At 42.6% G+C, this 23,427-nt stretch overlaps 1 protein-coding gene across 1 annotated transcript in view; it reads right to left on the reverse strand.

Annotated features, from left to right (window-relative positions):
* LOC118589290 (ATP-binding cassette sub-family A member 17-like) overlaps nt 1–23,427 on the reverse strand; it is an 84,216-nt gene that overhangs the window by 22,983 nt on the left and 37,806 nt on the right. Inside the window, exons 13-22 of the mRNA XM_036196448.1 lie at nt 20,322–20,477; nt 19,925–20,135; nt 18,530–18,596; nt 16,642–16,740; nt 11,371–11,533; nt 7,894–8,200; nt 5,456–5,729; nt 5,088–5,292; nt 4,060–4,279; nt 1,577–1,735 (exon numbers count right to left, since the gene is read on the reverse strand). Coding sequence (XP_036052341.1) covers nt 1,577–1,735; nt 4,060–4,279; nt 5,088–5,292; nt 5,456–5,729; nt 7,894–8,200; nt 11,371–11,533; nt 16,642–16,740; nt 18,530–18,596; nt 19,925–20,135; nt 20,322–20,477 — 1,861 coding nt within the window. The remainder of the gene's footprint in view (nt 1–1,576; nt 1,736–4,059; nt 4,280–5,087; nt 5,293–5,455; nt 5,730–7,893; nt 8,201–11,370; nt 11,534–16,641; nt 16,741–18,529; nt 18,597–19,924; nt 20,136–20,321; nt 20,478–23,427) is intronic.

Genomic DNA, 23,427 nt, shown 5'->3' on the forward strand with positions numbered 1-23,427 from the left:
GGTAGAGCACTTGCCTAGCAAGCGCAAGGCCCTGGGTTCGATCCTCAGCTCAAAAAAAAAAAAAAAAATGGAATAATACTGTGAATTTTCTTCTCTAATGAACTTGCTTCACTTAATATATAATGGACATTGACCACATAAGAATATACAGATAAACTGGGTGATGGTGGTGCACACCTTCAATCCCAGCACTATAGAGGCAGAGCCAGGCAGATCTCTGTGAATTCAAGGCTAGCCTGGTCTAAAAAGTGAGATTCAGGACAGGCTCCAAAGCTACACAGAGAAACCCTGTCTCAAAAAACAAACAACAACAACAACAAAAAAAAAAAAAAAAAAAAGAAAGAAAGAAAGAAAGAAAGAAAAAGAAAAAAAAGAATGTACAGACAAAATCACATTTGATACTTATATCATTGTCTTTTGTCTAGGTGTACCACAATTTGTTAACTAGTCTCCTTTGGTATACCTGTAGGTTATTGTCTTCCCTTAGCATGGCAGTGGTTCATATCCACACAAAAATCTACAGATTCTTCAGTCCTATACCAAATGGCAAAATACAGTTATCTCTCCGTATTCCTAGGTTCTGCATCCACAGGTTCAACCAATGAGAATTTTGGGGTGTCAAAACTTTTCAGAAAATAAAACCTGTATCTGTACTAAATATCTATAATTTTTCTCCTTGTCGTTATTCTTAAGTATAGAGTAGCTACTATTTATATAGCATTTATACTATAATTAACTGTTTTAAGAAATTTAAAGATAATTTAAAGTATGTGGGAACAGTCTTGAATATAGTTCAGTGGCAGAACACTTGCCTGGTATGCACAAGGCTCTGTGTTAGATTCTGAGCAACACACACACACACACACACACACACACACACACACACACACACACACACACACACTCTCTCACACACACACACACACACACACACACACACACACGGAGGGGTGTGTGTTCAGATATGCATAGCTTATATGCAAATACTATGTCATTTCATATAAAAGGTGAATGTTACAATGAATTATAGCTTGGTAGGGTGGTACATGCCTGTAATTAGGTAAATCTTTGCAAGTTCAAGGCTAGCCTGGTCTAAATAGTGAGTTCTTGGACAGTTAGGGATACATAGAGAGACTTTGTCTCAAAAAAGACAAATCATTTGGGTAGTGGTGTCGCACACCTTTAATCCCAGCCCTCAGGAGGCAGAGGCAGGTGGATCTTTGTGAGTTTGAGGCCAGCCTGGTCTACAGAGTGAGTTCCAGGACAGCCAGGGCTACACAGAGAAACCCTGTCTTAAAAAAACAACAAAAAAGTCATATTATATAAATCATATCAGGATAAAAATGTTATCAGCATGGAAGCTGGAAAGATGGCTCAGTGGTTAAGAGCACTGGCTGCTCTTCCAGAGGACCTGGGTTCAATTCCCAGCACCCACGTGGCAGCTCACAACTCTCTGTAGCTCTAGTTCCAGGGCACCCCACACCCTTATAAAGACATATTTGCAAGTAAAACACCTATGCATATGAAATGAAAATAAATAAAACTGTTACCAGCAAATTTCATTTATAATACTTACAAACATCATTGCAGTCAATATCACTCAAGTTCTTAGCATTGCAAAGCCTTTTTAGTTCAAAGTTATAGTACAAGTTGGAAAAAGCCATTCCCAGGCAATGTCCAGGAAATATTAGGAAAATGTAATCCAAGGAGTCGGAGAGTTGTGCATAGCCGAGGTCTGCAAAGAGAACAGAAAGTAGGGATTTTACTTGCGTGAGTCCAAGCACCCACTTCACCATCCCTCCCAACTTAGTCCAGACCTTCCTACTCTCAGGTCTCCTCCAGAAACCTGTTTTCCCTGACTCCTGGGGTTGACTCTCCCTCTAGTCATTCAGCCTCTAGGCCACCAGAACTTTTCTTTGCTTAGTTCCTTCCCTCTGTCACTTTATTTCTATATCCTTGTTCTGGTAGGTGAACCCGAAGAGCACGTTGAGACAACCCGAAGGGGCATGGCTACAGGAGGGCTGGGTGAACAGAGGAGGAAAGGCACAGGGTTCCGGTTGGAGGTGAGCGGAGACAGATGGAACAGGGCATAGGAGCCAGTCTGGAGCTGCTCTAGTATCTCATTCCCCCGTACTGAGGATGGAACCTAGGGCCTCATTCGTGCCCGGCAAATACTCTACCATGTTCCCAGCTTGGAGTGTCATCTTGCAGTCAGAAGGGGGATATGGTCCCTTCCTCCATAGTTTATGGAGACTAAACTGCCATGAAGGGCCCCTTAGGAAAGAGAAAACTCCCCAAATAAAAGGGAAATTGTAAACCAAATTTTAAGTAAAAAATAAGGATGAGGGCTGGAGAGATAGCTCAGTGGTTAGGGTACTTGCTGCTCTTACAGGGGATCTGAATTTGGTTCCCTGCACCCACATGGCAGCTCACAGCACTCTAACTCTAGTCCTAAGGAATCTGGCATGCCTTGATGGTCTCTGTGGGTACCAGACATGCAAGTGATGTACATACAGACATTCAGGCAAACATTTATGCACATAAAATAATTCTTCTTAATTTTTATGTGTATGAGTGTTTTGCTTGCGCATATTTTCAGTACCCTTGACCTCCTGGGACTGGAGTTATAGACATTTGTGAACCACCACATGGGTGCTGGAAATAAAACCTGGGTTCTCTAGAACAGCAGCCAATGTTGTTAACTGCTGATCCATCTCACCAAGCCCCCAAATAAAAATTACTTTTAAAAATAAAGAAAAGGGGGACTGGAGAGATGGCTCAGAGGCTAAGAGCACTGACTGTTCTTCCAGAGGTCCTGAGTTCAATTCCCAGTAACCACATGGTGGCTCACAACCATCTGTAATACATAATACACAATACATCTTACATCTGTATATATAATAAATAAATAAATAAATCAAAAAAATAAAAATTAAAGAAAAGGGTCGGGCTGTGGTGGCGCACGCCTTTAATCCCAGCACTTCGGAGGCAGAGGCAGGTGGATCTCTGTGAGTTTGAGGCCAGCCTGGTCTATAACGCAAGTTCCAGGACAGCCAGAGCTGTTACACAGAGAAACCTTGTTTTGAAAAACAAAACAAAAGAAAAGAAAAGAAGAAAGAAGAAGAGGAGAAAAGTCAACCTCAAGTTGTGAGGCATAAATGCAAGTGGACAGGGCATGGCAGGGGCCGGTCCGCAAGCAGTTAAGAACTTTCTGCACTTACAGACGCCTGGAGTTTGGTTCTCAGCAACTATGTCAGACAGCTGACAATCACTTGTCACCATAGTTCCAGAGGATCTGGGGCCCTCTTCTGACCTCCATGTGAACCCCCAATTTTGTGCACATTCACACAGAAAAGCACAGATATGTACACATGATAATAAAATAAATCTCAATCAAAAGAGCACTGTAGAAGTAACATACCAGTCATTTTGTCCAACCCTGATGCAGAGATGGCAGCATAAACGTGAAGATGCCAGTTTCAGGTGTGTGTTGTAAATAATGACTCAATCTTAGTTTCTTTTGCCTACCAGGAAGCCTTCCTACAATGTTGACTTATTAATTGACTCATTACCTTCATTTAGAAGTAAAGAACACTGCATTTAGTGAAGTGCGTGGATTACATGTGAACAATGATTAGTAAGTGTGTACAGCCATGTAAAGTGGTGCCCAGTTCCGGATCAAGAACACCTCTTCATGCCCAAAGTCCCCTAGTATGTTGTTCTTCTAGTCCACCCTTCCCCCACAACCCAGAGGCAGCCCCTTTTCTGATTCTGTTTCCAAGATTAACCTTGTCTGTTCATGGACTCCACACAACACATAGCAGACTATTTAGCGCCGTGTGGTCCCTTTTAAAGCTGAGCAATAATCTACTGAGTGAATTTGATTGAACTGTTTGTCCATCCACTGTGGAGATGTGTTTGGCACACGCCAGCTGGGTATCTTCAGCCCACGGCAGCTGAACATTTTCTCACGGGGCTTTGGTAGACACACATTTTTGAGGATGTAACCACTGGGGCTGTTAGAGGCGTGGTTTATGCAAAACATGGATGTGATCTCACCTTTATCACCTGTGACCGTGACAAGCACAAGGGGGCCGATGCTCAAGAAGGTGAGCATTACCACAAGCTTAGCACATGCATTCCCAGGAGTTTTAAAAGAGAAGCTGACTGTGTAGATGAAAGGGATGACAGCCCAGCCGTAGAGCATCATTATCAAGACCACCGCTGGGGTGGTCTCAGGATGGGCAAAAGCTTCTTCCTTATACCAGAAAAACACCAACTTAAGAGAGGGGAGAGGGAAAATTTTGGAAACATCAGTGAGTGTTCATTCTAAGTGCTAAGAATACAGTCATTTCAGCTTTCATTAATTCATGTATCTGTGGGGATGGGGTGGAGTTACTGCTTGTGTGCCAGGGATGTGTGTGGAGGACAGAGGACAACTCTCTGGAGTTGGTTCTTCCTGCCAGCTTGTCTGATCTAGAGATTAAACTCAGGTCGTAAGGCCTGTGAGCAAATACTTTTATTCACCGAACCATCTCCCAGGCCCATAATCTCAGGTTTTAACGCAAGCTGTTAACAATACTTCACAAGCATTCACTCATGAACTACAGCGCAGACTCTGAGATCGGCTCTCAGGGAGCTGCCTCGCGTGTCAGTGACGCAGTGAAGTAGGATGAAGAGATGCTTATGAAACACAGAGAACAAAGCAGGGGATGACCCACCTGCACAAAATACACAGGGAGCCCTCGGACTACTTGAGTCCATCACAACCAAATACGTCAAGCCCTGTTCTCTGACTATCCACTTCTGAATAATACATACACGTCTCCAAAACATTGTTTCTCATTGACTGGAGGCAGCAGCTCTGTGGGTGCCACCGAAACTCCGCAGAGCAAGGTACCCCATTCCTGCAGACATCAAAGCTAAGTGAACTCGTACCAGGGTTGGTGATGAAAGAGCTTTTGTACCCACCTTTCTAGTCAGGGCTGGCTCCCACTTGAACTTCCCAGCTGGTTCTGAATATGGGGCTTTAAGGGGAGTCCCTGGTCCATAGGGAATGACCCCAGTGCCACCCAGTACTCACTCACCACTAGCAGGAGCGTGGGGACAAGGAAAGAAATGAGGTCCCACAGCAGAGCGGAGAGCCAGAATGCACCTGTACTGACGCCGCTTACAATCTGGATGTGCTTAGACTTGATGTTCTTCTCTGTGACGGTCAAGATGGAGAAAGAGCTTGAGAGGAAAGCTATTCCAAAAAGAAAGTTGATAACAAGGTAATGTCCTTTAGGGCCCCTGCAAAAGACAGAACATGAGACAGAAGTTTAAGTAAAACTGTGAATTGCAGCCTTCTTCCAAAACAATCCTTTGGAATGGAAAGGAGACAAAGAAAGAAACAGTGGGAAAGCGAGAGTCCCTACAGATGTGTAGGCTTGAGGCTGGGGGAGGTCGCACGTACTGGTACAAGACACTCTCTGAGAGCTCTTTGGCCGTCAGAGGCTGCGGGTAGTTGGTTGTGGTAATGGAAGCATTGGCACCGGAAAGCAACTTGAAGAGAAAATTGTCCACCAGAGTCAGAGCCAGGCCAGGGGAATGGTATGCCTGGTTGTTGAACAGTGCCTTCACTATGGTGCGGTTATTCACATCTTCAAAAGAAGCTGCCACCACATAGAGCTTATCAAAGTCCTCAGGGTCCTCTTTTGCCTTTTTCAACAGGAAGTCCTCTATAGGACCTAGAAGGGAGCCAAAGGTACATTGGGAAGTAAGAATTTCCGAGAAAATAATCACATCAGGCACACAGTGCATCCATCATGAGCCGTCCCCCCCCCCCCACACACACACACATACACACACTCCCAGTCTTCTGTTCCTTCTGGGTTCCCCACCACCAACCTCACATACATCCAAAGGCTGGCCTTCTCCTGCCCTGCTCCATAGTGAAATCCAGATGATCTCCAAATTTCCATCTTTTAAGTTCTTTTGAAATCCAAATACTTTTTTCCTTACTACCATCTCAATATGTCTAGTCCCATAATGTCTTCCTGGACCATGTGGTCCTAAACAAAACTCTTCACCATCTATATAATATCTCTGTACCTGGTGCAAAAGGACACACCTAATAATAGTATACTCAGACCTACCAACCGGCAGTGACTCTGACCTCTAGGCAAAGCCGCACATCCACATACTATAGAATCCACTTTCTGTTTTGTTTTTGTTGTTGTTTGTTTTTGAGAAAAGGTCTCACTCTGTAGCCCAGGCTGGCCTGAAATTCACAGAGATTGGCCTGCCTCTGCCTCCTGAACGCTGAGACTAAAAGTGTGTGCCCCCATGCCTGGCTTAGAACCCATTTTCTATGTTACGTTTTGGATGGAGTTCGCTCCCTATGAGTTATATAGAAAGTCAGTCCCAGTGTAAAGGAGCAGAAAGGTGGTGAGAACTTTGACATGGATGACTGTGTGGGTTGGATGCTTCACCCTTCAGGTCATTGCTGCTCTAGCAGGAGTGGGTCACTCCTCCTTGGAGGTGGTTAGTTATGGCAACAGTGTGCTATTAGGTTAGTGGATTCAGCTTCTTCTTCCTACATGAAATTCCTTCCTCCTGTCCAGCATGTTCCAACACACAATGTGAAGCTCTCCTCAGAAGCCAGACAGATGATTCCTCACTCTTGAACTTCTTAACTTTTGGCACCATGTGCCAGAATAAACCTCTATTTTCTTTCCTGTTGCATTCTGACAGAATAAGATAAAATTATCTAATCACTATCCAGACTTTTGGCCTCGTGTCTTTAGATTCTCTTGACACCAAAGTGTCCCTTAAGCATGCAGGTTCATGTTGTTTGGAATGTCTTTGGTTATCTTCCCTTCCCACTAGCCAAGTCAATCAGGTGGTAGGCGGTGACTGTGGGGTTTCCTTGGATCCTCCCGAGCTGAGATGTGTCTGTTGTAATTATTGCTACTAGTTCTGGAACTATGTATCAGAACTAGGCCTCTTGCTTAGAAGTTCCTTGAGGGCTGGCACTAGTTCTGTTCATGACTATGTTCTCAATACATAGTGCCACATCTCATAAACCACCTATTTATACTTTTAAAGCTGAAAAAGACCTTTAGTGATCTTAAAAAAAATAATGACATTATTATATTGGACACCAACTATACAAAATGTTCATTATAAAACCTTCCCAGTGATACTGCACAAAAGGGTCCTCCCAATTTCATGTATGAAAAAAAAAAATGAAGCTTTGAGAAGCATAGTGTGTTAAGCCAGCTTTCTGTCACCATAACAAATACCTAAGAGAAAGGTTTGTTTTGGCTAATGGTTCAATTCATGTTAGTCAGCCCTGTTGCATTGAGGCCTGTGGTGGAATATCATGAAAGAAGTGTGTGGAAGTGCAAACTTGCCTCCTCATGGGTAGAAAGTGGAGAAGGATGAGGAAGGGTCTGGAATAGCTCCATTCCCTTCATGAATGTGCTATCAATGACCTGAAGACCTTCCACTATGAACAATTTCTTAAGACTCTACAACCTTGGCCAGGCAGTGGCAGCACACACCTTTAATCCCAGCCCTCGGGAGGCAGAGACAGGAGGATCTCTGAGTTCAAGTCCAGCCTGGTCTATAGAGTGAGTTCCAGGACAGTCAGTGACACACACAGAAACCCTGTCCTGAACAAAACAAACAAACAAACAAACAAAGAGAAAAGACTCTAAGCTCTGAAGACACAACGGTCTCATCTCTAGAAGTCCTCACTTCTTGGTATCCAGAGTCTAATGATGTTTCCCTGACTTTTTGGATTTTCAGTATGACTTCGAAGAGCACTATGTGGTCCAGAAAGATGCAGCTTTCCTGAAAAGAAAAACAGGCCTACTTCCTGTGCAGCTCCCTCATCCTGGTGCTTACCTTGAATATACAAAGGAATCTGTCCTGCAGCCACAAGCATCTTTATAAATTTATCCAAAAGTTGAGGACCCAAGAGGGAATTCTCAGAAACAAAAAATGGAACTATTGTCTGACCATATGTTTTTAAAGTCAGCTCCAAGGGTACGTTTTCCATTTTCTTTAATTTGAAGTCAAAAAAGGTGAGACTTAACACAATGATCAGCAGAGGCAGCAGAATCTGCACAAACAGCATCAGCCTCCAGTTGCGTTGAGAATATGTGACCTTTTTCAGGAGCATGGCATAGAATTGTTGGCAGAGAAGACAGAGCTGCAGTTAAAAGAGAAGGTAGATGCTGCATCAGCAGAGTGGCAGAAGATGGAAGACTGAGGAGCCTTTGCTCACACCTTACAGCCCTTCACTTTACATCCTCCTCTCCAGCTGTGTTCAGATGTGCTTCAGGTTAAGATGCTTTATGATTCCATCCTGCTAACTAGCAGCAAGAGGAAATACCAGCGGGAACACTTCTGGAGGTAGAACATAAGGTACTTCAGATACCATATATAAGCGATAGCATTTTTTCCTAACTTCTAAAAATTAAAATTTGATGAAAATATGGTGGATTTTCATTTGTTACATTTCATTGGTGGATGTTTCATTTGTTACAGCTTAAAAAATTTGTGTGTGTAGTGGGGAGGGGGGCTGGAGAGATGGCTCATTAGTTAAGAGCATTGGCTGCTCTTCCAGAGGATCCAGGTTCACTTCCCAGTAGCCACATGGTGGCTCACAACCATCTGTAACTCCAGTTCCAGGAAATCTGATACCTTCTTCTGACCTCCATGAACACCAGGCACACATGTGGTGTACAGACATACATGCAGGCAAAGCATTATACACATAAAAATAAATAAATAACTCTTTAAAAAAATTCTTAGCCAGGCAGTGGTGGCACACACCTGTAATCCCAGCACTCAGGAGGCAGAGGCAGGCGGATCTCTGTGAGTTCGAAGCTAGCCTATCTACAGAGCTAGTTCAGGACAGGGTCCAAAGCTACACAGAGAAACCCTGTCTAGAAAAACAAAAACAAAAACAAAAAAAAAAAAAAATTCTTGCAGGGTGACACACACCTTTAATTCCAGCATTTAGGAGCCAAAGGTAGGAATATCTCTATGAGTTCAAGGCCATCCTGGTCTGCATAGTGAATTCCAGGCAGGCAGGGCTACATAGTAGAACCTTATCTCAAAAAAAAAAAAAAAATCTCAAGATGAATACAACTTAATTTTGAAGTAATCTTTAACTTACATGTTCTATTTCTAGTCAGATAATTTGTATAAATAGGGAGGACCCATAAGCATGTCCCTGTGGTAATGATAGTCAAAATCAAATATATAGTTATATGTCCTGAGGTCCAAGGAGAGGACATCAAGCCAGGAGTGGGAAGCCTCCTGGGTTAGAGTTGCATGTGATCACTTGGCTCCTCTGGGGGCAGCATGACTGAGGAATATATGTGTGAAAGGGCCTTCAAAACCAGGTTTCAGTGCTTATACATACAGCCCTCTGCCTAGGAGCCCCTGTGAAAAGAGGCCTCAAGTTTAAATCAGGAATTCCAAATTCCTGGCCAAAAATATCAGTAAGTCACTAGAGGTCTCAACCAAACATCATCTGAGTTTTCTACCCTTGATGTGATGGACATTTACCTCCAGCATTCTCCAAAGGTCTGTTAAAACTGATCTGAGGGCAGACATAGAAATACTTTATAAGAAGCTTGGGGGAGAGCCGGAGAGATGGCTCAGAGGTTAAGAGCGCTGCTTGCTCTTCCAAAGGTCCTGAGTTCAATTCCCAGTAACCACATGGTAGCTCACAACCATCTGTAATGAGATCTGGTGCCCTCTTATGGCCTGCGGGGATATGTGCAGTACAGAACACTGTATACATAATAAATAAATCTTTAAAAAAAAAAAAAGAAGCTTGGAGGAGGTACCTTCAAAGACACACCATGGCCACAAGGCTCCAGATGACACCTTGCTAAGGATTTTAAGAGGCAGATGGCTGACCCCAACCCCAGACACAGGCTTTATGGATGATAACTTCCCCATGTTGTCAATACTGTGAAACTAGGTAATCTCTAACCCATAATTTTGTTTTATGTTGACAGCTAAATGGAAACTACTTTATAAAATGTATATTAATATTATTTTCCAATATTAAGAAAATACATAGATTTCTCATGTATTTCATAAGGATATATGTACATATACATGTAATAATTTTTACAAAAGGTCTCTCTAGAAAGCCCAGGCTAGTCTCAAGCTTAGACTCCTTCTCTGTCATCCTCACACAAGCTGGGATTATAAATACACTTTCTAAAATCTGAATTCAAGGTGGTATAACACATGACGTACTGCACAGCGCAAAGATTATGGATTCTGGTCTGTACCAGTAGTTTCTCAATATCTTACCTGATGAAGAATGGCCAGACCCATGCTAGGATGTTTTTGGATACTATTCTTCTATTGGGTTAATTATCTCTTGTGGCGGTTGGAATGAGAATGGCCTCCATATATTTGAATGTTTGGTTCCCAGTTGGTGGAACTGTTTGGGAAGGACTAGGAGGTGTGGCCTTGTCAGAGGGGGTGTGTCACTGAGGGTGGGCTTTGAGGTTTCGAAAGCCTATACCAGGCCTAGGCTCGCTCTCTCTCTCCCTCTCTCTCCCTCTCTCTCTCTCTCTCTCTCTCTCTCTCTCTCTCTCTCTCTCTGCGTCCTGCCTACAGATCGTGATGTGAGCTCTCAGCTACTCCAGGGCTATGCCTGCCTGCTTGCTGCCGTGTTCTCTGCCATGATGGAAATGAACTAATCCTCTGAAATTGTATGCAAGCCCCTAATTAAATGCTTTCTTTCTTTCTTTTTTTCCTTATTTATCTATGTATTTTACATCTCAGCTATAGCTTCTCCCCAATTCTCCCCTCCCAGTTCCACTCTCTCCCCCACCCCCATCCCCTCCTCTTCTGTCTCCATCCAGGAAAGGGCAGATCTCAAATACTTTCTTTTATAAGCTGCCTTTGTCATGGTGTTTCATCACAGCAATAGTAACCCTAAGACACTTCTGCCATGGAACTACAGCAGGCTGTATAACACTGTTGAAGCCTCATGGACCCATTCTTTACCTTATTTTATTGACACAGGATCTCCACAGGTAGCCTAGACTGGCCATGAACTCATGATCTTCCTGCTTCAGCCTCTTGAGCAATGGGATTATAGGCATGTGTTACTAGACCCAGCTCTTTTACCATTTTTATTTTTTTGAGACAGGGTCTCTCTACATAGCCCTGGATATCCTGGAACTCACTATGTAGACCAGGCTAGCCTCAACTCACAGAGATCTGTCTGCCTTTGTCTCCTGAGTGCTGGGATTAAAGGCGTACGCCACCACACCCAGACTAAACATGATTCCATCAATTCAACCACAATTTCTTTGCATGTATTTGAAATATACTGCTTACTCCAGTGTTTAGTTTGATTGGCAGGCCAGTCTGCATTGAAAAGATCCTTGAGTGAAGATATTTAATTCTGTCAACAGGAACTCTGTGAACTCTGGGATGAGGCTGAATAGAGGGCCGCTTCTCAGTTAAGATATTTGTGCTAGAATCAGCCAACTTACAAACTCTAAACCAAAGCAAAAACATGAGCAAATACAATCTTAAAATCACAATACATTTCATTTTGTTTGTGTTTAAACAATGAAATTCACATAATATTTAGAAAAAATGTAAGCTAGAATAAGAAAAATGATGAAGAAAGGAGCCATATATAAGTTTTATAATGGGCATCATGGTCCTCTATAAGCACTGAGCATTGCGTTAACTCACCAGTGTCTTTTCCAAAGATCTCATGCAACACTATCATGATTAGATTTTTGTTACTTTGTTTTGAAAAGTACTATATGAAAATTAAAACAAAATAATATATTAGTTGATCTTATAATCAAAACTTAAAATTTAAAAGCATTTCACCATTAAGATTACAGACCATGGGCCTGGTAGTGGTGGCACATGCCTGATATATTGTGTATCCCAATATATTGTATACCCTACTAAACTTATCTGGGGATCAGGGAACAGAGCTAGCCACTAGATTAGACATAGAGGCCAGATAGTGGTGGCACACACCCTTCATCCTATCACTCAGGAGGCACTGGATCTCTGTGAGTTCAAGGCCACACTGGGAACAGAGCCAGGTGTGGTGGCACACACCTTGAATACACTTGAGATCTCAGCTTTTGTTTGGGAAGCACAGCCCTGTTAATCCCAAGAAGTAAAATGCAGGGCAGAAAAGGTATGTAAGGCGTGAGGAAACAGGAACTCACGCTCTTTAGACTAAGGATTTTGTAGAGGTAAGCTAGTGGGTGAGGACTCATTGGGTGAGGACTCAGAGGCTCTAAGTCTGAGGAAACAGGATCAGTTGAGGAATAGTAGAGGTGAGGTTGGCTGTGGCTTCTTCTGTTCCTCTGATCTTTCAGCATTCACCCCAATATCTGGCTCCTGGTTTGTTTTGTTTTGTTTTGTTTTGCTTTTTGTTTTTTATTAAGAAGACCTTTTAAGATTCATGTTATGGGGTTGGAGATTTAGCTCAGTGGTAGAGTGCTTGCCTAGCAAGTGCAAGGCCCTGGGTTCGGTCCTCAGCTCTGGCCAAAAAAAAAAAAAAAGATTCATGTTATACATGCCTTTAATCACAGCATTTGGGAGACAGAGGCAGGTGGATCTCTGTGAGCTCGAGGCCAGCCTGGTCTAGAAAGTGAGTAGTTCCAGGACAGTGAGGGCTACACAGAGAAACCCTGTTTCCAAAAACCAAAAGCCAGATTAAAAAAAAAAAAATCACAGATCAGGAGCTTAATGAGCTCCGGTTAGTGGTTTAGAGCAACCAAAGCCTACTTTTCCTCATCCTGAAATTAAAATGGTTTCATGTTGGGTAGTTACATAAGGATGTACATGCTATCCTGATTGTTTATGCTTACATAGTATAAAATGCTATCTGGCTCTTTTTATTGTTTTTTGTTTTTGTTTCTTTAGACAGGGTTTCTCTGTGTAGCCCTGCAACTGGAACTTACTCTGTAGACAGGCTGGCCTCGAACTCACAGAGATGCTCTGCCTCTGCCTCCCGAGTGCAGCTTTTTAAGAACAGTTTGCTGACCCCTGCTCTAAGCAAAAAGATGAGCCTATTCACAGAGTAAAGTGTTCATTGCCAGGTAATGTATTTCTGTTCATAACCCTTGAGTCATTTTCCTATTCCTGGGAATTTGTCCTAACAAGAGACATAATTAGTTGTGGCTAATTTTTCCTTCAGCAGTTTTATAAAAGGTGCTACATTTGTTATTTATTACTGCAATACAGATTATCATCAAAGTTGGGCAGCTTAAAACAACTGTAAACACTTATTATCTCACAGCTTCTGTGGGTGAAGAAATGGAGAGTGAATTAATTGTATTGTTTTTGCCTTAGGCCCTTCATGAAGCTGCATGTTCTCTACCTATTGGCAAGGGTCCTTCTAAAAGCAGGAGGTACAGAGAGCTTTTCATGTACCTCCTCCTCCCCTATGATTAACATCTTATATTAGTGTAGTACACTGTTAAAAATTATGGACTATGGGGCTGGGGATTTAGCTCAGTGGTAGAGCGCTTGCCTAGCAAGCACAAGGCTCTAGGTTCGATCCTCAGCTTTAAAAAAAAAAAAAATGGACTAGTATTCCAACAGGTTCTTTAAAGAACAGAAATGGGAGGGGGGCTGGGGAGATGGCTCAGTGGTTAAGAGTACCGATTGCTCTTCCAAAGGACCCGGGTTCAAATCCCAGCACTCCCATGGCAGCTAACAACTGTCTCTAACTACAAGATCTGACACCTTTACACAGACATACATGCAGGCAAAATACTAAATAAATAAACAAATAATTTTATAAAACAGAAATTGGCAAGTTTATATTAAAGTACCTATAACAACTAAAATAATCTTAAAAATTAGAACAAGGCTGGAGAAACTACAGACTACCTGCCTCTAAAACATACTGCAAAGCTACAGAAATCCCAACAATGTGGTACTGGCATCTAGGACAGAATAGATCCTTGAAGCAGAACTGGGAATGTAGAAAAATTAAAGTCAATTGACTTTTGGTGATGAAATCCAAATAATTCAATGTGGAAAGAAAAATCTTTTCAACAAATATTTGTATCCCATGTGTCCCTACACGTATAACTATTTAGAAGAAAACAAACACAGGCAACTTTATATCAAGTCACACCCCGAAATAACCACTAGTTGGGTTATATACTTAATTTAAAACTAAAATAATAAAGTTGCCAGAAGAAAAGATAGGAGAAATATTTGTGATCCCCTAAGGTAAATATTTTTTAAAATAGGATAGATTTTAAAAGTCCATGAAAGACAGAAATGTATAAATTAACTTTCATAAAAATGAAAACATTTTCATTAAAAACTGCTAGTAATGCTGGTTGGTAGTGGTGCAATTCATTAATCCCAGTACTTGTGAGGCAGAGGCAGGCGGATCTCTGTGAGTTCAAGGCCAGCCTGGTCTACGGAGTGAGTTCCAGGACAGCCAGGGCTACACAGAGAAACCCTGTCTCGAAAAACCAAAAACCAAAAATCAAACAAAAACAAAACAAAACAAAACAAAAACCTGCTAGTGAGGCAGGCATAAGTGCAATCCCAGCTGCTTGGAGATCTTGAGAAGGGATCATACATTCAAATTTGTTCCAAGGCCAGCCTGCCTACTCAGTGAAACCCTACCTCACACTAAAATAGGGAGAGGACTGAGAATAATAGTGATGTAATGCTTGCCTAATGTTCATGACACCCTAAGCTCAGTCCCCAGTGAACACACACACACACACACACACACACACACACACACCTGGTCATAAAAATATGAAGAAACAGCTAGAGATGTGACTCAGTGATTTGCACTCACCTAATGTAGGAGAGATCCTAGGCAGTCCCTACCTAGTACCACAAAAGGGGAAAGAGATAAAACTACTTATTTCAAAAATATTTTCCTGCTGTGCACGGTAGCACATGACTTCCATTCCAGCACTCCAGTGGTAGTGGCAGGTGATTTCAGTGAATGAAAGGCCATTCTGGTCTTCATACATGAACTTCAGGCCAGCCAGGGCAGCATAGCGAACCCTTGTCTGAAAAAAAAGTTTCCTATCTTGAAAAACAAGAACAAAACACCTAGTGCTTGGCACCAGAATAAAATTCAAGAATGCCGGGGATGCAGATCAGTGGTGGCGCACATAAGGCAGAGGACCAACACTGATAAATGTATAAGAATAGAAATCATTTTGTATCTCAGATAACAATAATAATGTTTTGTGAAGGCTAAAAAGATACAGAATTTAAATGCACAATAATATATAAGTTGACAATGGTGGGACACATGAATTAAAGGTCCTGGTATTTTCCAAGAGCAGGCTAAAGATTCCAATTTCTTTGAGCCTTTGACAAAGATATTGTATCTCAACATCTAGGCTGATCTATTAAAATAACACAATTGTGGTACCTAATTTCCAACAAGTGTGTATTGGTGGTTGAAAATAGAATTAGGAAGAAGCAAAAAATGGGAGAGAAAAAAAAATCATATACAACAATAGTAAAACACATCAAGTAAAGTAAGTTATACATTTGAATATTTTATGAATAATCATAAACAGCTACACACTCAAACCAAAAGACAAACGTTGCCAGACTGCATAAAATCACCACTGTACTCCTTGCCAAGCTCTGGCCTGGTGTAGCTCCCTAGACAGCAGCATCCCACAAGTGTCTTCCTAAAGCTGAGCCTGCATTCCCGATTCAGGGTGTACAAATTGGTTAGTAGATAAACCAGTTAGCCCAACAACTGCTCAATCATGGGGATTCTTTGTAAAAGAAGGAATAAGTTCTCCACATTGTTAAAAACAGCTAAGTCAAGATTATGTTACTTGTAGGTAAAAGCATCTCAATTGATAAAATGGTTGTTGCCAGGTTGGTAACATACACTTACAATCCTAGTGTTCAAGAAGCAGAGGCAGGAGGACCGTCACAAGTTTGAGGCCACCTTAATACATATAGGAGTTTCAGACCTAGTTAGAACTATATAGTGAGATCCTGTCTCAAAAATTTAAAAAAAAAATGGTTAGGCCAGGCAGGGTAGTGCACAACTGTAATCCCAGCACTCAGGAGGCAGAGGCAGGTGGCTCTTTGTAAGCTCGAGGCCAGCCTGTTCTAATAGTGAGGTCTAGGTCAGTCAGAGACAGAGACTCCCAAAAATATGTTTGTTGAATGATAATACATTTAGCAAATCTCTTATTATCTAATATCCTATTAGATCAAAAGTACTATTCAGAGACTAAATGGCCATTCAGCAAGACAAATAGGAAAGAAAGTCAAGCATTGGGTAATGTTTAGATGGATGATGCTTAAGATCCCTTCCAAGCCTAAGATCTTCGAAGTTGTCAGTTTTGTGTGTGTGTGCGTGCGTGCGTGTGTGCGTGCGTGTGTGTGTGTGTGTGTGTGTGTGTATGCACACACGCGCGCACACAGATACTTTTAATGACAGAAAGATGTCTGGAGTCTTCCTCTATTGTTTCCTATCACTGAGCCTGATGGTTGCTGTTTCTTTGCGAGGCTGGTCAGCCAGCAAGCCCATCTTCATGCTGGCACAGCAAGTGCCCTTGCCCGCTTGAGCCACCTCCCCAGCCCTCCAGTTGTTTTGTTTTGACTTACCGTATGAACACTTCCTCCATAGTGGTGACAGAGACCCCCAAAGCGGAGATCCCCAGCTCTGTCTGCTTCTGTTCCAAGTCACTAAATAGAGCTTCAAACCTAGCGGGAAAATGTTTTATTTCTGAAAGATGCAGAGGCGCGCGCGCGCGCACACACACACACACACACACACACACACACACACACACACACACACCTGGTCATAAAAATATGAAGAAACAGCTAGAGATGTGGCTCAGTGATTTGCACTCACCTAACATAGGAGAGATCATTTACCACCCTGAGCTCGATATAGCACAGAAGACATGGGGCTTGCTGTCAAGTTATCTGTTCAGATCTCAGCTTTATCACTTAGTTTTATAACTATAGACTGTAAACTTGTAATAGTATTTACTTTGGAAGGTTCCTATGGGACAAAATCTAAAATATATCTAGTACAAAAGTGAGGTTTTGGTATTTCCGAGCCTAGGCCTAAAGAGGAGTGACTGCCCCCTCCTTTTCAGTCCCTCTCGGGATGCCTTTTCTTGGATTCTACCTGCCACGCGCAAGAGCGACAAGAAGCCCAAGTCCTTTGAGAGTCATCTGAGGAGCATTGGAAGCTCCACTTAGCGGCTCCAGTAAGCACCCTGTTGTTAGCCCAAACCGTTTTCCCAGATGTGAGCATGAGCCACCCTGGGTATTCCAGATCATTCTAGGCCCAGAAAAAATTAATGTGGAGCATAAAAACTATCCAGCTCAGTGCATCCAACAGACAGAAACTTCTGGGGCAGGGGTAGGCAAGAGTTATAAACCCTGCCTCTGATGTGCAAGGCCCTGGACTGAATCTCCAGTACTGAGGGAAAAACACAAAAAACGCTAAAATAGTTGCCACTTTAAGCCAGAAATTTTCAAGTTACATTGTTATTCAGTAACACATAACTGATTCAGAATTTGAAACAGAAGCACTACAACTCTGTAAAACCCTCTGGATTCTAGAACATGTGTCATGTTTTGGGGACAAGACAGTGAGGTGAAGGCAAGAGAGGCTTCAGGAGAAGTATAGACGGAGACTGGAAGAACAGCGAGGAGATTGTCATGTAGTGGGAGAAGGCTGCAACATTTTCAGTTGCAGTAACAGGAAAGACCATGTTTGTGAATTAGGGAGACATGGCACAACATGTTTTGAAGACTGAGTGTGGCTTCAGTCTAAAAAAGGTGTGTTTCATAATTTGACACAGAGGACACCTACAAAGTACTTACATTACACCAGCTTGGACACTCTTAGTCAAGGGTCAGGCAAATGAAGCTAGCTATTCATCTGTATTAGCCAGTTTTTAGGAAGAAATAATTATTCAAAGGATAGAGTGAACGGCCAGTGGGTGAAGTCAAAGGCTCATTAAAACTACTCTTATGGAGCAGAACCATCAATATGCATTCCCATGGGGTTGGGGATTTAGCTCAGTGGTAGAGCGCTTGCCTAGCAAGTGCAAGGCCCTGGGTTCGGTCCTCAGCTCTGGCAAAAAAAAAAAAAAAAAAAAAAAAAAAGCATTCCCTGTTTCAGAAAAATCAGAAATTTGAGACACAAGTCTGTTCAGCATTTAGAATTGCTGAGGTCTAATGTGTGCTATTTGCCTTTATGTTTGCTTTTGAATGATGTTTTTATGATCTCCATTATATGCTCAGCTCATTGGGGTATGTGGATCAGATAACCTCTCTCTCTATTTCACAAGTCTTCAAGAAGAGCCATACCCAATGAACCCAAGTTCCATGATAGATATAATTCAGATCACGGGAGCCTGAATCCTATGCTGATCCTGCAACAGGAGAGACTGTATTTTGCATGTGGGCATGTGTGAAGGATGTGGATTTTTGTGACCATGGTGGACTGTACTAGCATCTTGGTCCATACCTGGGCATGGTCTTCTTAGGAAGTATGAATATCACTTCTTCTCCAATGCTGGACTCCAAGATTGCATCTGGTATGTGATAATAAATCACACTAGAAAGCTTCGTTGTGTCGCAGAGAGGTGTTTTTATTAAAGTCATATAATATCCTGTACCTGAAATACCATGTAAAAGACTATTGAAATCATCTTTTTTTTTTAGATTTATTTTATTTATTATGTATACAATGTTCTGCCTGCATGTGTGCCTGCAGGCCAGAAGAGGGCACCAGATTTCATTATGAATGGTTGTGAGCCACCATGTGGTTGCTGGGAATTGAACTCAGGACCTCTGGAAGAACAGCCAGTGCTCTTAACCTCTGAGCCACCTCTCCAGCCCTGAAATCATCTTATTCTTTATACTATTCTTCTTGGGCCATATTGAGTTTCCTGTATCTCAGAATGAACATATTTAGGGCAAAGAGAAGGAAATCTTACGAGGTCAGTTTAAACCATAATGACCTGGCTTCAGAAGCTCTGCAATGCTTTTCTAGAGTCTTTCCTTCTGTTTCAGGAGATGGAAAGGTGGCAAGCCTAAGTGCTATGCAGTGATAAAGGACTACAGTGAGGGTGGAATTCTGAACATAAAATGCTATGTATTGTCAGGTACTCACTTGGACAACTGGGTTGACAACAGAGTGAGAAGATGTGAGGTTAGGGACAGAGAGGTAGGCTAGGAGGCATCTGTAATAATCCAAGTAGGAGGAGATGGTGACCCAGACCAGAATGTTAGAATGTGGCCAGAAATTTGAGATAAATGGAGATAACTTAATATTATTTTTTGGTTTTGTTTTATTTGTTTTGTTTTAGTTTCTTTTTGAGACAGGGCTTCTCTGTGTAACAGCCCTGACTGTCCCGGAACTCACTTTGTAGACCAGGCTGGCCTCGAACTCACAGAGATCCACCTGCCTCTGCCTCCTGAGTGCTGGGATTACAGGCGTGCGCCACCACCACCTGGCTGCTATATGTATTTTGAAATTAAGACCAACAATGTTTGCAGATGGATCAGACATGGACTGTGAGAGAAATAGGGAGCAGAGAGCCTTTGGCTTTGCTTGTTTCTCTTTTACAGATTAGAATAAAAATTCTAAGAAAGAAAAAACTAACCTAGTGCCTGGATGAAGAGGCAATACACTGACAAACTGAAATATAAACATGGGTCTTGCGATCCTCAGTCTCAGAGATGCTTTTCCTTCATTTTCTCCTCATTCTCACAAGATCTTCCCCTGCACCAGCAGAACAGGAAGTCGAGGGGAGGCTGTGCCTAGCCAGGGTCAGGGCCCTGCACAAGGGCAGCGGAGAGTGGCACTGGCCTGTCACAGGATAGACGCTGACCTGGACTCCTGCTGCCCACTACTCACCATATTTCTGCTTGAGGAATGGTGGTGACCCACAACACTGCAGCTCCCCCTTGGCCAGGATGGCGATGCGGTCCCCCAGCAGGTCAGCTTCATCCATGAAGTGGGTGGTCAGTAGAATGGTACGGTCATTCTTCTGCTGCTGAAGAATGTCCCAGATGGCCCTCCTGGAGGTGGAGTCCATGCCTGACGTAGGCTCGTCCAGAATCAGTACCTAGAAGGGCAGGGGTGAAGCCTTTTAACCCCAACAGAACCACATCTCAGGCCCAGGCTGGTCATGCTGTGGGACCCTGTGCAGCTGCAGCTGGGGGGTTGACAAGATGTCCTCACCACCTTGGGTTTGTCCTTGTGGAGGAGCCCAACTTGGCTGCATCAAAAAGCCAGGCCCCCTGCGCTATACCTTGGAACCGGCTATGAGGGCGATGCCAAGTGAGAGCTTGCGCTTCATCCCCCAACTCAGGAACTTGCACCGGGAATTCCGCTTGTCCTCCAGACTGAGGAGGCGAAGCATCTCTTCTATTTCTTCATGACAGTTCTGGCGAGACAGGCCTTTCAGCTGAAAGGCGGGAAGTGAGGATATGAAACAAGTGGTCCTGATGGGGGCTGAGATGTCTAATCAACATTTTGCTTGGATACACTAACATATGGATAAAGAGAAACATGTAAGAAACATTCTTTTCAGGGAAAGGGTGGAAGTGAATAAATAAATGTGGGAAATGTAAACGAAATGCACTCTTTTCTCTCCAAGGGCCGAATGAGACAAAGGAAATCCCATATTTAAAGAAATATACAGAGATACTATCTGGCAAAAATTCCTCTGCAGAATCAACCCCCCCCCCCCACACACATACATATTTTCAGATAGGGTCTCACTGTGCAGCTCTGATGGCCAGGAACTCGCTCTGTAGACCAGGCTGGCCTCAAACTCACAGAGCTCTGCCTGGCTCTGCCTCCTGAGTGCTGAGAGCAAAGGCATGCGCCACCATGCCCAGCAAATCAATACTTTTCTAGGATCAAAAATATATCCTGCACTTGATTATCAGGGGTGTCTTTTTTAATTACCCAACTATATAAGAATGTGAGGCCAGCCAGGTTGTGGCACACGCCTTTAATTCCAGCACTCGGGAGGCAGAGGCAGGCAGATCTCTGTGAGTTTGAGGCCAGCCTGGTCTACAGAGTGAGTTCCAGGAAAGGTGCAAAGCTACATGGAGTGACCCTGTCTCCAAACAAAACAAAACAAAACAAATGTGAGGCCAGCTTCTGACCACTCAGACTGAGACAGAGGACCTCCACTGTGTACGTTTGCTTGCTTGATTTGATATGGCTACCTACCCTTCTATAGAATCTAAACTATTTGCCTTGTTGAAATACTTTGGGTTGTGTGGTGATGGCCTTGGGCCGGCAGATCCATTTATAACAGTAAATGACTTAAAAATAAATACATCAGCATGTAAAAAAAGACACATTATGAGCCAGTTGGTGGTGTCGCACACTTTAATTCCAGCACTTGGGAGACACAGGCAGGTAAATCTCTGAGTTCAAGGCCAGCCTGGTCTACAGACCAAGTTCCAGGACAGCCAGAGCTACACAGAAAAACCTTGTCTTAAAACAAACAAAACTCCAAAAACAAACAAACAAACAAAAACCCCACATTATGACTAAGTAGGCTTTTTCAACATATCTTTTTAAAAATCGCTGTTTTGTTTTGTTTTGGTTTTTTGAGACAGGGTTTCTCTGTGTATCCCTGGGTGTCCTGGAACTCACTTTATAGACCAGACTGGCCTCAAACTCAGAGCTCCACCTGCCTCTGCCTCTTGAGTGCTGGGATTAAAGGCATGTGCCACCACTGCCTGACTTAAAAAAAAAAAAATCACTGTTTACAGTAAAGAATTTATATAGCATTTGTCCTTGGTTCCTGGCAAGGACTTTCTGAATCTTGGAACTTTCTAAGTGACAGTAGCATCTTTGTTACCACTAGGTCCTCAGGTCATATTACAGGTTTCACAAAGGAGGTGGTCAGGTCTGAAGAGCCAGCTTTGGGCAAGTTTGTATTTCTATCATTTTTTGGAGTGTGTATGTGTGTGTGGGGGGGTATGTATGTACACGTGTCTATGTCTGTGCCCATCTGTGTGTGTATATCTGTGTATCTGTATGCTTGTGTCTGTGTGTTTGTGCATATGTACTTGCACATGTGTTTAACATATGTACATATATGCAAATGAATGCATGTACACAGGTGCATGTATGCATGTAGTCTAGAGGTTAGTGTGTGTGCATGTACATGCATGTATGCATGTATACATGCGCATGTGTACATGTAGGCTAGAGGTTAGTGTGTGCATGTATGTGCATGTATGCATGTATACATGCACATGTGTACATGTAGGCTAGAGGTTGGTGTGTGCATGTATGTGCATGTATGTATGTACACATGCACATGTGTACATGTAGGCTAGAGGTTGGTGTCTTCCGCTATTACCCTCTACCTTACCTTCCTTGTGTGTTCTGTTCTTTTCCTGCTTTGTTTTTCCATCTTATCTTGTGACACAGCCTCTCACTAAATCTAGAGCCCATTGGCTAGATTAGCAAACCAGTGAGCACCAGGGATCTACCTATCCCATTTCACTTACAAAACCAGGCCTGGGGTGACAGACTGCTCAACTTTTATGTGGGTGGCTTGTGCCACTGGTACTTTTCCAACTGAGCTACCTCCCAGCCCATGTTTTGATTTTTTTGAGGCATTAGTTCAGGCTGAGCTTTCGTAGACTGTGTCACGCATGACCCTGAATTACCGATCCTCCTGCCTCTACCTCTCAGAGTACTGAGATTACAGGTTTGTACCAACACACTTGATTTCCTGAGGTGCTGGGGACTGACCTCAGGGTGTCATACATGCTAGGCAAGATCTCTATCAAGTAAGCTACATCCCTCACCAACAAGTTTGTGTCTTTTTACATTAGCAATAAACAACCTTAAAACGTTCTGTTTACATTAGCATCACTGAAATAAATTTAACCATGTAAAAGCAAAATTGTACATGGAAAACTATAAAACATGATTGAAAGAAATTAAAAGAAAACCAAATAAATAGAAACATTTTATATTCAAGGAGTGGAAATTTTAATATTATTAATAATGTTAAGATACCATTACTATTCCAAGAACAGTACAAATTCAATTCCTGTCAAACTTCTGATAGCCCTTAAAATATTAATTTTGTATAGAAATGGATAAAACTCATGTTCCTAAATGCCTAGGGAAATGTAATGAAGTCAAAATAGTCAAAACAGTCTTGAAGACAAGAATCAAGTTGGAAGGCTTGCTGTAAAGCTACGGAGATATGGCAGTGAGGCAGTTGTATAAAGACAGACAGACAGACAGAAAAATGGAACAGAACCGAGATTCTGAGTACAGTGGCACCCATTCAAGGGCAAAAGAGACTGGGACTTTTTTAGGATAATTCTTTCTGTATAGCTCTGGCAGCCTGGTCTTTGTTACGCAGACTA

The sequence above is a fragment of the Onychomys torridus genome, chromosome 8 (genome assembly GCF_903995425.1).
Source record: "Onychomys torridus chromosome 8, mOncTor1.1, whole genome shotgun sequence".
Lineage (NCBI taxonomy): Eukaryota > Metazoa > Chordata > Mammalia > Rodentia > Cricetidae > Onychomys > Onychomys torridus.